The sequence below is a fragment of the Nerophis ophidion genome, linkage group LG23, assembly GCF_033978795.1.
Source record: "Nerophis ophidion isolate RoL-2023_Sa linkage group LG23, RoL_Noph_v1.0, whole genome shotgun sequence".
Classification (NCBI taxonomy): Eukaryota; Metazoa; Chordata; class Actinopteri; order Syngnathiformes; family Syngnathidae; genus Nerophis; species Nerophis ophidion.
In genome coordinates this window covers 13,080,722-13,094,205 of record NC_084633.1, presented here as the reverse complement: position 1 = coordinate 13,094,205, position 13,484 = coordinate 13,080,722, and the positions used below count along the sequence as shown (strand labels likewise).

Sequence of the window (13,484 nt, the reverse complement as noted above, 5' to 3'; positions counted from 1 at the left end):
CTGGAGGATGCGGGAAGAGCTGTGGATTACATCGGACTGTCTACCCCGCAGGTTTGAGGACCAGTCATAGACAATTTTAGAGTGAAAAGCAAATTTTATTTTCACTCGCATACAAATCATTCTATCTTGGATTGTTTCCCTGGCTTCGAGACTCTCCTGAAGGACACTGCAGTGAAGACACAACAAACTCCCTTCTTGTCTCTCATGGACATACACCTGTTGTTGTTGACTTTGGACTAGCGACTGCACAATACATCAAGGCCGCGGAACAGAGACACACTACGGGCTCACACACACACACACATCCACCTTCCCTCTGTTGCTAGATATCTCGAGATGTATGTTGTAATATGTATATGTGCTTTGCTATGGAGGTTTTTTTCCCACTCCAGACTGGGCCCCCCTAGGAGCACAGTCTAGATTGTATTTTTTTACTCATCCTTCCCTAGCGTTTACCTTTTTCCCATCTTTTACGGGGCACCTTATGGCGACCCATCAGCGTTCTTGTTCTGTAACCCTGTATCAATCAATCAATCAATCAATCAATCAATGTTTATTTATATAGCCCCAAATCACAAATGTCTCAAAGGACTGCACAAATCATTACGACTACAACATCCTCGGAAGAACCCACAAAAGGGCAAGGAAAACTCACACCCAGTGGGCAGGGAGAATTCACATCCAGTGGGACGCCAGTGACAATGCTGACTATGAGAAACCTTGGAGAGGACCTCAGATGTGGGCAACCCCCCCCCCCCCTCTAGGGGACCGAAAGCAATGGATGTCGAGCGGGTCTAACATGATACTGTGAAAGTTCAATCCATAGTGGCTCCAACACAGCCGCGAGAGTTCAGTTCAAAGCGGATCCAAGACAGCAGCGAGAGTCCCGTCCACAGGAGACCATCTCAAGCGGAGGCGTGTCAGCAGCGTAGAGATGTCCCCAACCGATACAGGCGAGCGGTCCATCCTGGGTCTCGACTCTGGACAGCCAGTACTTCATCCATGGTTATCGGACCGGACCCCCTCCACAAGGGAGGGGGGGACATAGGAGAAAGAAAAGAAGCGGCAGATCAACTGGTCTAAAAAGGTCTATTTTAGTTCGTTTGTCTAATCTTGAACAGGTTTGTGCTGAAAACAAAGTTTCGTTGTGCTTGTGCAATGACAATAAAGACCTATCCTATCCTATCCTATCTTATGTATACTTTTGAGTGAGCAGATTTGGTCATATTTTTTAGTAGACGCATAATTAATTCATTAAAGAACCAAACTTCATGAATGTTTTTTTGTGACCAATGTGCTCCAATCACTCTATCACAAAAAAATAAGAGTTGTAGAAATGATTGGAAACTCAAGACAGCCATGACATTATGTTCTTTACAAGTCTATGTAAACTTTTGACCAGGACTGTATATGTTCACCATTTGCAAATAACGCACCGACTGAGTTTAATGTGTGTTTGCCTTCCCTAGTTCTTTGAAGAGTAAAGAGCTCTCCCCTGTCATTGGACACAAAGCCATCCAAGTGGCAAGTCCCACAGTCCCCCCCAACTGCAGTCCCCTGAGCAGCAGTCAGTGCCCCCACTCCACAGAGCACAGCCCTCACAACCTACGCAAAGGTCAGCTTTAATGGTTTTTACTGCGTGACTCCAATGTCTAATCGAGAGGAAGTAACCTGATGTGATGTCTGTCCCCAGGTTCCAAAAAATTGGCCCCCGTGCCTCCCAAAGTCCCTTACTGCCAATCCGGCGTGATGTCTGACCAGTCGACAGGCCAGCCCTCACCTGTCAGCCTTTCCCCCACCCCTCCCAGCACCCCTTCCCCCTACGGACTGGTGTGCAGTCTCGGGCAGGTGCCCCCATCGTCCCCTGGCCAGACCCCATTGGGGACGCCTCACTCCCTGTCCTCCCCGTCGTCCTTAACGGGTACGCTCACCAAGTCGCGACCCGCCCCAAAGCCCAGGCAGAGACCCAGCCTGCCCCCTCCGCAGCCGCCCACCGTGCCCGCCGAGTTCGCCGCTCCGGTGCCAGTCCCGGTTCCCCAGCCTCTGGAGCAGGGCCTGGCGGATGGACTGTCTCCTGGGGAGAGCATGTCTACAGGTAAACAACAGCTAACGCCATCCCCGCCACAGATGGAGCTGCAGCGGCCCTCGCTCAGACTCGCTGTGGCTCTGTCCGGTGGAGACGGTGGACGTGTGTAGGACTCAGTAGAGTAAAATTCGATTTGACCTTCCCCAACAAAGTTCTGACTGAATGAAGTCGGCCTTTTAAACACAGTGCGGGTACACAATATGGACAAAAGTATTTGAATTCAAATTTTTTGTTAGTCCGTCTAAACCTGGCCTAAAATGGTGAATCTTTGTTATTCTATATTTTTTTTAGTGTTTTGCTAATCCACCCACCAGGTGGCGCTAGTGTATTGTTAATGGGCTTTTATGCACGGTTTCCTGGTGGGCTACATTGCGGTCGTTTTGACACATTTCAGTCCTTGATATTCCTCGTGTAACACGCTAGGGCAGGGGGTGTCAAATTAATTCTAGATGGGGGGCCAAGGGGAGAAAAATCTACTCCCAAGTGGGCCGAAATGGTAAAATCATGGCGCGATAACTTAAAAATAAAGACAACTTCAGATTGTTTTATTTCTTTAAAATTAAAACAAGCACATTCTGAAATTGTCCAAATCATAATATTGTTTGATGTTTTTTTACACTTACATGCGGCGGTTAATATTATTCTATATTTATTTGTTGTTATTTATATTTTCTGAATACGTATGTGATAATGTTCATTAGTCAACTCATTGGTGTTATTTTCAATCTATTAAGATAGAAAATTGGTAACACTTTAGTATGGGGAACATCCATCCATCTATTTTCTACAGCTTGTCCCTTTTGAGGTCGCTAGGGGTTGCTGTAGCCTATTTCAACTACATATTCACAATTAATTAATTGCTTACTAAAGTAAGAAATACTTAATTTAGGGTTATTTAGACACTAGGGCAGGGGTCGGCAAACCAAACTGTTGAAAGAGCCATTTTGGACCAAAAATACAAAAACAAATCTGTCTGGAGCCGCAAAAAATTAAAAGCCATATTACAAACCCTGTTTCCATATGAGTTGGGAAATTGTGTTAGATGTAAATATAAACGGAATACAATGATTTGCAAATCCTTTTCAACCCATATTCAATTGAATGCACTACAAAGACAAGATATTTGATGTTCAAACTCATAAACTTTATTTTTTTCTTTGCAAATAATAATTAACTTAGAATTTTATGGATGCAACACGTGCCAAAGTAGTTGGGAAAGGGCATGTTCACCACTGTGTTACATCGCCTTTTTTTTTTAACAACACTCAATAAACGTTTGGGAAATGAGGAAACTAATTGTTGAAGCTTTAAAAGTGGAGTTCTTTCCCATTCTTGTTTTATGTAGAGCTTCAGTCGTTCAACAGTCCGGGGTCTCCGCTGTCGTATTTTACGCTTCATAATGCGCCATTATTTTCTATGGGAGACATTTCTGGACTGCAGGCGGGCCAGGAAAGTACCTGCACTCTTTTACTACGAAGCCACGCTGTTGTAACACGTGGTTTGGCATTGTTTTACTGAAATAAGCAGGGGCGTCCATGATAACATTGCTTGGATGACAACATATGTTGTTCCAAAACCTGAATGGACCATTCAGCATTAATGGTGCCTTCACAGATGTGTAAGTTACCCATGCCTTGGGCACTAATACACCCCCATACCATCACAGATGCTGGCTTTTGAACTTTGCGCCTATAACAATTCAGATGGTTATTTTCCTCTTTCTTCCGGAGGATACTACGTCCACAGTTTCCAAATATAATTGAAAATGTGGACTCGTCAGACCACAAAACGCTTTTCCGCTTTGCATCAGTCCATCTTAGATAAGCTCGGGCCCAGCGAAGCCAGCGGCGTTCCTGGAAGCCGTTGATAAATGGCTTTCGCTTTGCATAGTAGAATTTTAACTTGCACTTACAGATGTAGCGACCAACTGTAGTTACCGACAGTGGTTTTATGAAGTGTTCCTGAGCCCAAGTGGTGATATCCTTTACACACTGATCAAAGGTCTGTAATATCATCGCTTACGTGCAGTGATTTCTCCAGATTCTCTGAACCTTTTGATGATTTTACGGACCGTAGATGGTAAAATCCCTAAATTCCTTGTAATAGCTCGTTGACAAATGTTGTTCTAAAACTGTTTAACAATTTGCTTACAAATTGGTGACCCTCGCCCCATCTTTGTTTGTGAATTACTTAGCATTTCATGGAAGCTGCTTTTATATCCAATCATGGCACCCACCTGTTCCCAATTAGCCTGCATACCTGTGGGATGTTCCAAATAAGTGTTTGATGAGCATTTCTCAACTTTATCAGTATTTTTTGCCACCTTTCCCAACTTCTTTGTCACGTGTTGCTGGCATCAAATTCTATAGTTAATGATTATTTGCAAAAAAAAAATGTTTATCAGTTTGAACATCAAATATGTTGTCTTTGTAGCATATTCCACTGAATATGGGTTGAAAAGGATTTGCAAATCATTGTATTCCGTTTATATTTACATCTAACACAATTTCGCAACTCATATGGAAACGGGGTTTGTACATAAACATAGTGTGTAATGAGATATAAATTGAATTATGAGTACTTAAAGGAAACTAAACGAGGCATAATGATACAATATGTACCTAAATAGCATGTTAGCATTGATTAGTTTACAGTCGTGGATATATGTCTGATTAGCACACTCCACATAAGTCAATTACATCAACAAAACTCACCTTTGTGAATTCATGCGCAACGTTATAAGTTTGGTGGACAAAATGAGACAGAAAAAGAGTTGGCATAAAACACGTCCTAGAAAGTCGGAGAAAAATATGCATGTAAACAAACTAGAGTGAGTTCAAGGAACGCCAAAATTAGTAGGACAAAACAGCGCTCGCCAAATACTCAAATCAGTGAAGCGTGTTTAATATAAACAGTGTGCTTTGTAGCAATTAGGGAGGTTTGTGTCATGTTTGTCCTACAGAAACCAAATTAAAACAAAAAATATGTTTTTTTTCCCCTCATCATTTCCATTTTCCATATATTTTTAAAAAAGCTCCAGAGAGCCACTAGGTCGGCGCTAAAGAGCCCCATGCTGCTCCAGAGCCGCGGGTTGCCGACCCCTGTACTAGGGGAACATATAAGGGTTAGGGTTACTGATAGATTAGATTAGATTAGATAGTACTTTATTTATTCCTTCAGGAGAGTTCCTTCAGGAAAATTTAAATTTTCAGCACAATCCCATTCAAGATCAGACAAACATTACAGGGAGACAGAACAGGATTGCTGACGGGTCTGCCGGCTTCCAGCGCCCCTTACAAAAAATATGAGATACAGGTAAACAAGTGGGGGGGGAATGGGAGAAAAAAATAGAATAAAATAAAATAAAAAAATCGGTCCTAGCTTGGGCCCTGGAGAGGGGGTCCAGACTGAGGCCAAGGGAAAAAAACAACTCATAGCCAGAGTACACATCCCTCTCACAAGTGTGTCAGAGGGAAACATCAAAGAAAACAAAGGACATGAAAGACATTAAAGCAGTGGATAATAAGCAATAATTCTGATATTTTTGAGGGAAGACTCTTAGTTAATCACTAACTGGTTGTATAATAAGGCCATGGAGAATAAAGCATGACTAATTAAGAGCAAATATTTTACTAATTTGCATGTTAATAAGAAGCTAATTAATGGTGAATGTGTTCCCCATATTAAAGTGTTACCATAAAATTATATCCAAATCAAATTACAGTGTGTTATTTATGTAGTTTGATCATTTTCCTCGACTGATGTACTAACATGTGGTTTATTTTGCACATATGTACTATCATCTAGAACAGGGGTCGGGAACCTTTTTGACTGAGAGAGCCATTAAAGCCAAATATTTTAAAATGTATTTTCCGTGAGAGCCATACAATATTTTTAACACTGAATATAACTGTCAGGTTCAAACACTGATGACATCTATTAAACAGACAAGAAGCAAGGAATTAAACAGAGACAGGATTCAATTTAGCTCAATGAGGAGAAACGAGAATTCCACACCTCTTTTATTTGGACTTTCCCTGATTACAACAAACAAATGCGTGCATCTCTTATTGTTTTTAATAACATTGTTATTCTATTCTGAAGCTAACCAATAATAAATAAAATACTTTTGACTATTAATGCAACTTCTTGAACAGGTGCCATAGAAACGGATGGATGGATTCAAATGCATGAGAACGTTTTATATTTTAAACGTTATTTTTAACACTGTGATTACCACTTATCGTGTTAAGCAACATCAGCAAGATTTATCTGAGAGCCAGACGAAGTCATCAAAAGAGCCTCATCTGGCTCTAGAGCCATAGGTTCCCTACCCCTGATCTAGAAAGATACAATGAATTGCTATGGCGACATCCAGTGGACACATTTAGAACAGCAGTTTTCTTTCATTCAAAAATTTCTGGTTAATTTTTATACTTAGCAAACTCATCCCGCGGGTCGGATAAAACCTGTCCGCGGTCCTGATCCGGCTCTCGCGCCGTACGTTTGAAACCCCTGCGCTAGGGGCTAAAGAGCTGACTGCAGTCGTCCTGCGCACGGCTTGTAAAGGTGACTTTGGGTGTTATTTCATCTCTAGAGGGCGTGTTAAGGGTAAAAAAACGAACTTAGAAAGTTACCTTTTTTAATGCTCTACCTACAATACAAACCAAAAGTTTTGACACCTTCCCATTCGATGTGTTTTCTTTATTTTCATGACTATTTACATTGTAGATTGTCATCAAAACTATGGGGGTCATCAACCTTTTTGAAACCAAGAGCTACTTCTTGGGTACTGATTAATGCGAAGGGCTACCAGTTTGATACACACTTAAATGAATCGCCAGAAATAACCAATTTGCTCAATTTACCTTTAATAAATATATCTATATATGTATAAAAATGGGTATTTCTGTCTGTCATTACGTCGTACATTTTTTTTCCTTTTACGGAAGGTTTTTTGTAGAGAATAAATGATGAAAAAAGCACTTAATTGAACAGTTTAAAAGAGGAGTAAACACGAAAAAAATGAAAATTTAATTTTGAAACATAGTTTTTCTTCAATTTCGACTCTTTGAAATTCAAAATTCAACCGAAAAAAATGAAGAGAAAAAAATAGCTCATTCGAATCTTTTTGAAAAAATTAAAAAAAATAATTTATGGAACATCATTAGTAATTTTTCCTGATTAAGATTAATTTTACAATTTTGATGACATGTTTTAAATAGGTTAAAATCCACTTTGAAATAAGATTTAAATTTGATTCCACAAATGTTCTAGATTTGCCAGAATAGTTTTTGGGGAATTTTAATCACAATAAGTTTGAAGAAATATTTTACAAATATTATATGTCGAAGAAACAGAAGCTAAAATGAAGAATTAAATGAAAATATATTTATTATTCTTTACAATAAAAAAAAAATACTTGAACATTGATTTAAATTGTCAGGAAAGAAGAGGAAGGAATTCAAAAGGTAAAAAGGTATATGTGTTTAAAAATCCTAAAATCATTTTTAAGGTTGTATTTTTTCTCTAAAATTGTCTTTCTGAAAGTTATAAGAAGCAAAATAAAAATAAAAAATGAATTTATTTAAACAAGTGAAGACCAAGTCTTTAAAATATTTTCTTGGATTTTCAAATTCTATTTCAGTTTTGTCTCTATTAGAATTAAAAATGTCAAGCAAAGCGAGACCAGCTTGCTAGTAAATAAATACAATTTAAAAAAATAGAGGCAGCTCACTGGTAAGTGCTGCTATTTGAGCTACTTTTAGAACAGGCCAGCGGGCGACTCATCCGGTCCTTACGGGCAACCTGGTGCCCGCGGGCACCGCGTTGGTGACCCTCTGCTATGGATGAACACATGTGGAGTTATGTACTTAACCAAAAAAAAGGTGAAATAACTGAAAACATGTTTTTATATTGTAGTTTCTTCAAAATAGCCACCCTTTGCTCTGATTGCTGTTTTGTACACTCTTGGCATTCTCTCCATGAGCTTCAAGAGGTAGTCACCTGAAAAGGTTTTCACTTCACAGGTGTCATAGTTTTGAAGCCTTCAGTGTCAATCTACAATATAAATAGTCATGAAAATAGAGAAAAATGCATTGAAATGAGAAGGTGTGTCCAAATTTTTGGCCTGTACTGTATGACAATATTATATTTATAATTAATAATTCCTACTTTGCCAGGCCCAAAACCAATTAACAGCCATGAACGAGAGTTTTTACTTAATTACGCTTTGCAACCAGAAGTTGCCTATGAGAACCCGAGGAAGCCAACAAAAATGTAATTCAAGTACATTTATAATTAGATATTAAGAAATAATGTATTATTCATTATTTCTTATTATTAGAAATAATAAGAAATTCATAGGCTTCACAGTGGCAGAGGGGTTAGTGCGTCTGCCTCACAATACGGAGGTCCTGCAGTCCTGGGTTCAAATCCAGGCTCGGGATCTTTCTGTGTGGAGTTTGCATGTTCTCCCCGTGAATGCGTGGGTTCCCTCCAGGTACTCCGGCTTCCTCCCACTTCCAAAGACATGCACCTGGGGATAGGTTGATTAGCAACACTAAATTGGCCCAAGTGTGTGAATGTGAGTGTGAATGTTGTCTGTCTGTGTTGGCCCTGCGATGAGGTGGCGACTTGTCCAGGGTGTACCCCGCCTTCCGCCCGATTGTAGCTGAGATAGGCGCCATCGCCCCCCGCAACCCCAAAAGGGAATAAGCGGTAGAAAATGGATGCATGGATGGATGTATTATTCATATTTTGCAAGTTATGTGAAGATTTGCATATACAAAACCCAAAACCAGTGAAGTTGTCACGTTGTGTAAATCGTAAAAAAAAAAAAAAAAACAGAATACAATGATTTGCAAATATTTTCCAACACTTTTTGATTGAATAGACTGCAAAGAAAATATACTTAAATCTCAAACTAAAAAACTTTATTTTTTATAAGTATGAACTAATTTGGAATTTGATGCTTGCAACATGTTTCAAAAAAGCTGGCATAAGTGGCAAAAAAAACTGAGAAAGTTGATGAATGCTCATCAAGCACTTATTTGGAACATCCCACTGGTGAACAGGCTAATTGGCAACAAGTGGGTGCCATGATTGGGTATAAAAGCAGCTTCCATGGAATGTTCAGTCATTCACAAACAAAGATGGGGTGAGAGTCACCACTTTGTGAACAAATCCATGAGCAAATTATCCAACAGTTTAAGAAGATAATTTCTCAATGAGCTAGTGCAAGGAATTTAGCGATTTTGCCTCGTATGGTCCGTAATATCATCAAAAGGTTCAGAGAGTCTGGTTAAATCACTACACATAAGCGGCTAAGCCCGTGACCTTCGATCCCCTGGTCGGTACTGCATCAAAAAAACGATATCAGTGTGTAAAGGATATAACCACGTAAGTTCAGGAACACTTCATAAAACCACTGTCAGCAACTACAGTTTGTTGCTACATTTGTACATGCAAGTTAAAACTCTACTATGTAAAGCAAAAGCCATTTATCAACAACACCCATAAACGCCGCCGGCTTCGCTGGGCCCGAGCTCATCTAAGATGGACTGATGCAAAGTGGAAAAGTGTTCTGTGGTCTGACGAGTCTGCATTTTGAATTGATTTTGGAAAATGTGTCCTCCGGACCAAAGAGGAAAAGAACCATCCGGATTGTTATAGGCGCAAAGTTCAAAAGCCAGCATCTGTGATGGTATGGGAGTGTCCATCCATCCATCCATCTTCTTCCGCTTATCCGAGGTCAGGTCGCGGGGGCAGCAGCCTAAGCAGGGAAGCCCAGACTTCCCTCTCCCCAGCCACTTCGTCTAGCTCTTCCCGGGGGATCCCGAGGCGTTCCCAGGCCAGCCGGGAGACATAGTCTTCCCAACATGTCCTGGGTCTTCCCCGTGGCCTCTTACCAGTTGGACGTGCCCTAAACACCTCCCTAGGGATGCATTCAGGTGGCATCCTGACCAGATGCCCGAACCACCTCATCTGGCTCCTCTCGATGTGAAGGAGCAGCGGCTTTACTTTGAGTTCCTCCCGGATGGCAGAGCTTCTCACCTTATCTCTAAGGGAGAGCCCCGCCACACGGCGGAGGAAACTCATTTCGGCCGCTTGTACCCGTGATCTTATCCTTTCGGTCATGACCCAAAGCTCATGACCATAGGTGAGGATGGGAACGTAGATCGACCGGTAAATTGAGAGCTTTGCCTTCCGGCTCAGCTCCTTCTTCACCACAACCGATCGGTACAACGTCCGCATTACTGAAGACTCCGCACCGATCCGCCTGTCGATCTCACGATCCACTCTTCCCTCACTCGTGAACAAGACTCCTAGGTACTTGAACTCCTCCACTTGGGGCGGGATCTCCTCCCCAACCCGGAGATGGCATTCCACCCTTTTCCGGGCGAGAACCATGAACTCGGATTTGGAGGTGCTGATTCTCATTCCGGTATGGGGGTGTATTAGTGCCCAAGGCATGGCTAACTTGCTGAAAGGTACATATGTTACCATCCAAGCAACGTTATCATGGACGCCCCTGCTTATTTCAGCAAGACAATGCCAACCCACGTGTTACAACAGCGGGGCTTCATAGTAAAATAGTGCGGGTACTAGACTGGCCTGCCTGTAGTCCAGACCTGTCTCACATTGAAAATATGTGGCACATTATGAAGCCTAAAATACCACAACGGAGACCCTGGACTGCTGAACAAATTAAGCTGTACATCAAGCAAGAATTGGAAAGAATTCAATTTAAAAAATTGGTCTCAGTTCCAAAATGTTTACTAAGTGTTGTTAAAAGGAAAGGCCATGTAACACAGTGGTAAAAATGCCCCTGTGCCTACTTTTCTGCAATGTGTTGCTGCCATTAAATTCTAAGTTAATGATTATTTGCGAGAAAGAAAAAATAAGTTTCTCTTAGAATATAAGTTGAAAAGGATTTACAAATCATTGTATTCTGTTTTTGTTTACGATTTACACAACGTGCAAACTTCCCTGGTTTTGGGTTTGTACTATTAATAATCACTTATGAACAATGAACAGAAAGACTCCATCGATAGATATGGTTCAATTTATTTCTAATACGTCCAATAGTGTTGTGTTTATGTTCCTGATAATATCCAAAGTTTGTATGGAAAAAAAAATAGGTCGATACGTCCGAGGAGAAAAGTAAAGTGTTCGACATTTCCTATTGCTGTGAAGCCGATTCAAAACTGCAATAGCGCTTTGGCCTTCATTTAAAAAGTAAACAAAACCCAATAAATGGGCAAAAACTATGAAAAAAAACAATGTTTTTTTAGACATTATATATGTAGGGAAAAGGTTGGGCTACAATATAAACTTTAAATAGTTCGGCCGTTTTAGAAATACGGCCGTAAGTCTGTCAAAGGGACGGAGTTCCAAAGCAATGCTATATTACCAATTATCTTTAATGGCTTTTAAATGGAGGAGGGGCTGTTAAACCAAATTAGAACAAATAAAACAAGGTACATTTTGACTCACCGCTGAATAACAGTTTAGCAGAAACAAAGGATGATCGTATCCATGAGGTAATTCCGATTATGAAAGTAGAGCAAGCGAACACCAGTATTTTTCAACTACTGTGCCGCGGCACACGAGTCATGAGATACAGTCTGGTGTGCTGTGGGAGAATATGTACATTCACCTAATAGGGTTACAAATATTTTTTGCAAACCAGTAATTATATCCATCCATCCATCCATCCATCATCTTCCGCTCATCCGAGGTCGGGTCGCGGGGGCAACAGCCTAAGCAGGGAAACCCAGACTTCCCTCTCCCCGGCCACTTCGTCTAGCTCTTCCCGGGGGATCCCGAGGCGTTCCCAGGCCAGCCGGGAGACATAGTCTTCCCAACGTGTCCTGGGTCTTCCCCGTGGCTTCCTACCGGTTGGACGTGCCCTAAACACCTCCCTAGGGAAGCGTTCGGGTGGCATCCTGACCAGATGCCCGAACCACCTCATCTGGCTCCTCTCGATGTGAAGGAGCAGCAGCTTTACTTTGAGTTCCTCCCGGATGACAGAGCTTCTCACCCTATCTGTAAGGGAGAGCCCGGCCACCCGGCGGAGGAAACTCATTTCGGCCGCTTGTACCCGTGATCTTATCCTTTCGGTCATGACCCAAAGCTCATGACCATAGGTGAGGATGGGAACGTAGATCGACCGGTAAATTGAGAGCTTTGCCTTCCGGCTCAGCTCCTTCTTCACCACAACGGATCGGTACAACGTCCGCATTACTGAAGACGCCACACCCATCCGCCTGTCGATCTCACGATCCACTCTTCCCTCACTCGTGAACAAGACTCCTAGGTACTTGAACTCCTCCACTTGGGGCAGGGTCTCCTCCCCAACCCGGAGATGGCACTCCACCCTTTTCCGGGCGAGAACCATGGACTCGGACTTGGAGGTGCTGATTCTCATTCCGGTCGCTTCACACTCGGCTGCGAACCGATCCAGCGAGAGCTGAAGATCCCGGTCAGATGAAGCCATCAGGACCACATCATCTGCAAAAAGCAGAGACCTAATCCTGCGGTTACCAAACCGGAACCCCTCAACGCCTTGACTGCGCCTAGAAATTCTGTCCATAAAAGGGCCAGTAATTATAGTCTGCAAATAATGTGCCATTGTTGAGTGTCTGTGCTGTCTAGAGCTCGGCAGAGTAAGTTAAAAGTCAAAGTACTTAAAGTAGAATTTAGTTTACTTTAAGTAAATTAATACTTTTCCATATCAGCAAGTAGCTAATTGCTTTGTAGATGACGGAAACAGCGGAAGGCAGTGTGCAGGTAAAAAGTTAAGTTAAGTTAAAGTACCAATGATTGTCACGCGTACACTAGGTGTGGTGAAATTTCTCTCTGCGTCCGACCCATCCCTTTGTTCCACCCCCTGGGAGGTGAGGGGAGCAGTGAGCAGCAGAGATGGACGCGCCCGGGAATCATTTTTGGTGATTTAACCCTCAATTCCAACCCTTGATGCTGAGTGCCAAGCAGGCAGGTAATGATTAGATTAGATTAGATAGTACTTTATTTATTCCGTCAGGAGAGTTCCTTCAGGAAAATTACAATTTTCAGCACAATCCCATTCAAGATCAGACAAACATTACAGGGAGACAGAACAGGATCGCTGACGGGTCTGCCGGCTTCCAGCGCCCCTTACAAAAAAGATGACATACAGGTAAACAAGGGGGGAGGGGAGATGGGAGAAAAAAATAGAAGATTAAAATAAAATTTAAAAAATCGGTCTTAGCCTAGGCCCTGGAGTGGGGGTGCAGACTGAGGCCAAGGGAAAAAAAAAAAAAAACAACAACTCATAGCCATAGTACACATCCCTCTTACATGTGTGTAAGAGGGAAACATCAAAGAACACAGAGGGGTCCCATTTGTATAGTCT

At 41.9% G+C, this 13,484-nt stretch overlaps 1 protein-coding gene across 4 annotated transcripts in view; it reads left to right on the top strand.

The window, feature by feature from the left end:
• arhgap44a (Rho GTPase activating protein 44a) overlaps positions 1-13,484 on the top strand; it is a 169,459-nt gene that overhangs the window by 134,429 nt on the left and 21,546 nt on the right. For all 4 annotated transcript variants that reach the window (XM_061884904.1, XM_061884906.1, XM_061884903.1 and 1 more), the window contains 2 exons: positions 1,470-1,615; positions 1,694-2,095. In XM_061884904.1, coding sequence (XP_061740888.1) covers positions 1,470-1,615; positions 1,694-2,095 — 548 coding nt within the window. The remainder of the gene's footprint in view (positions 1-1,469; positions 1,616-1,693; positions 2,096-13,484) is intronic.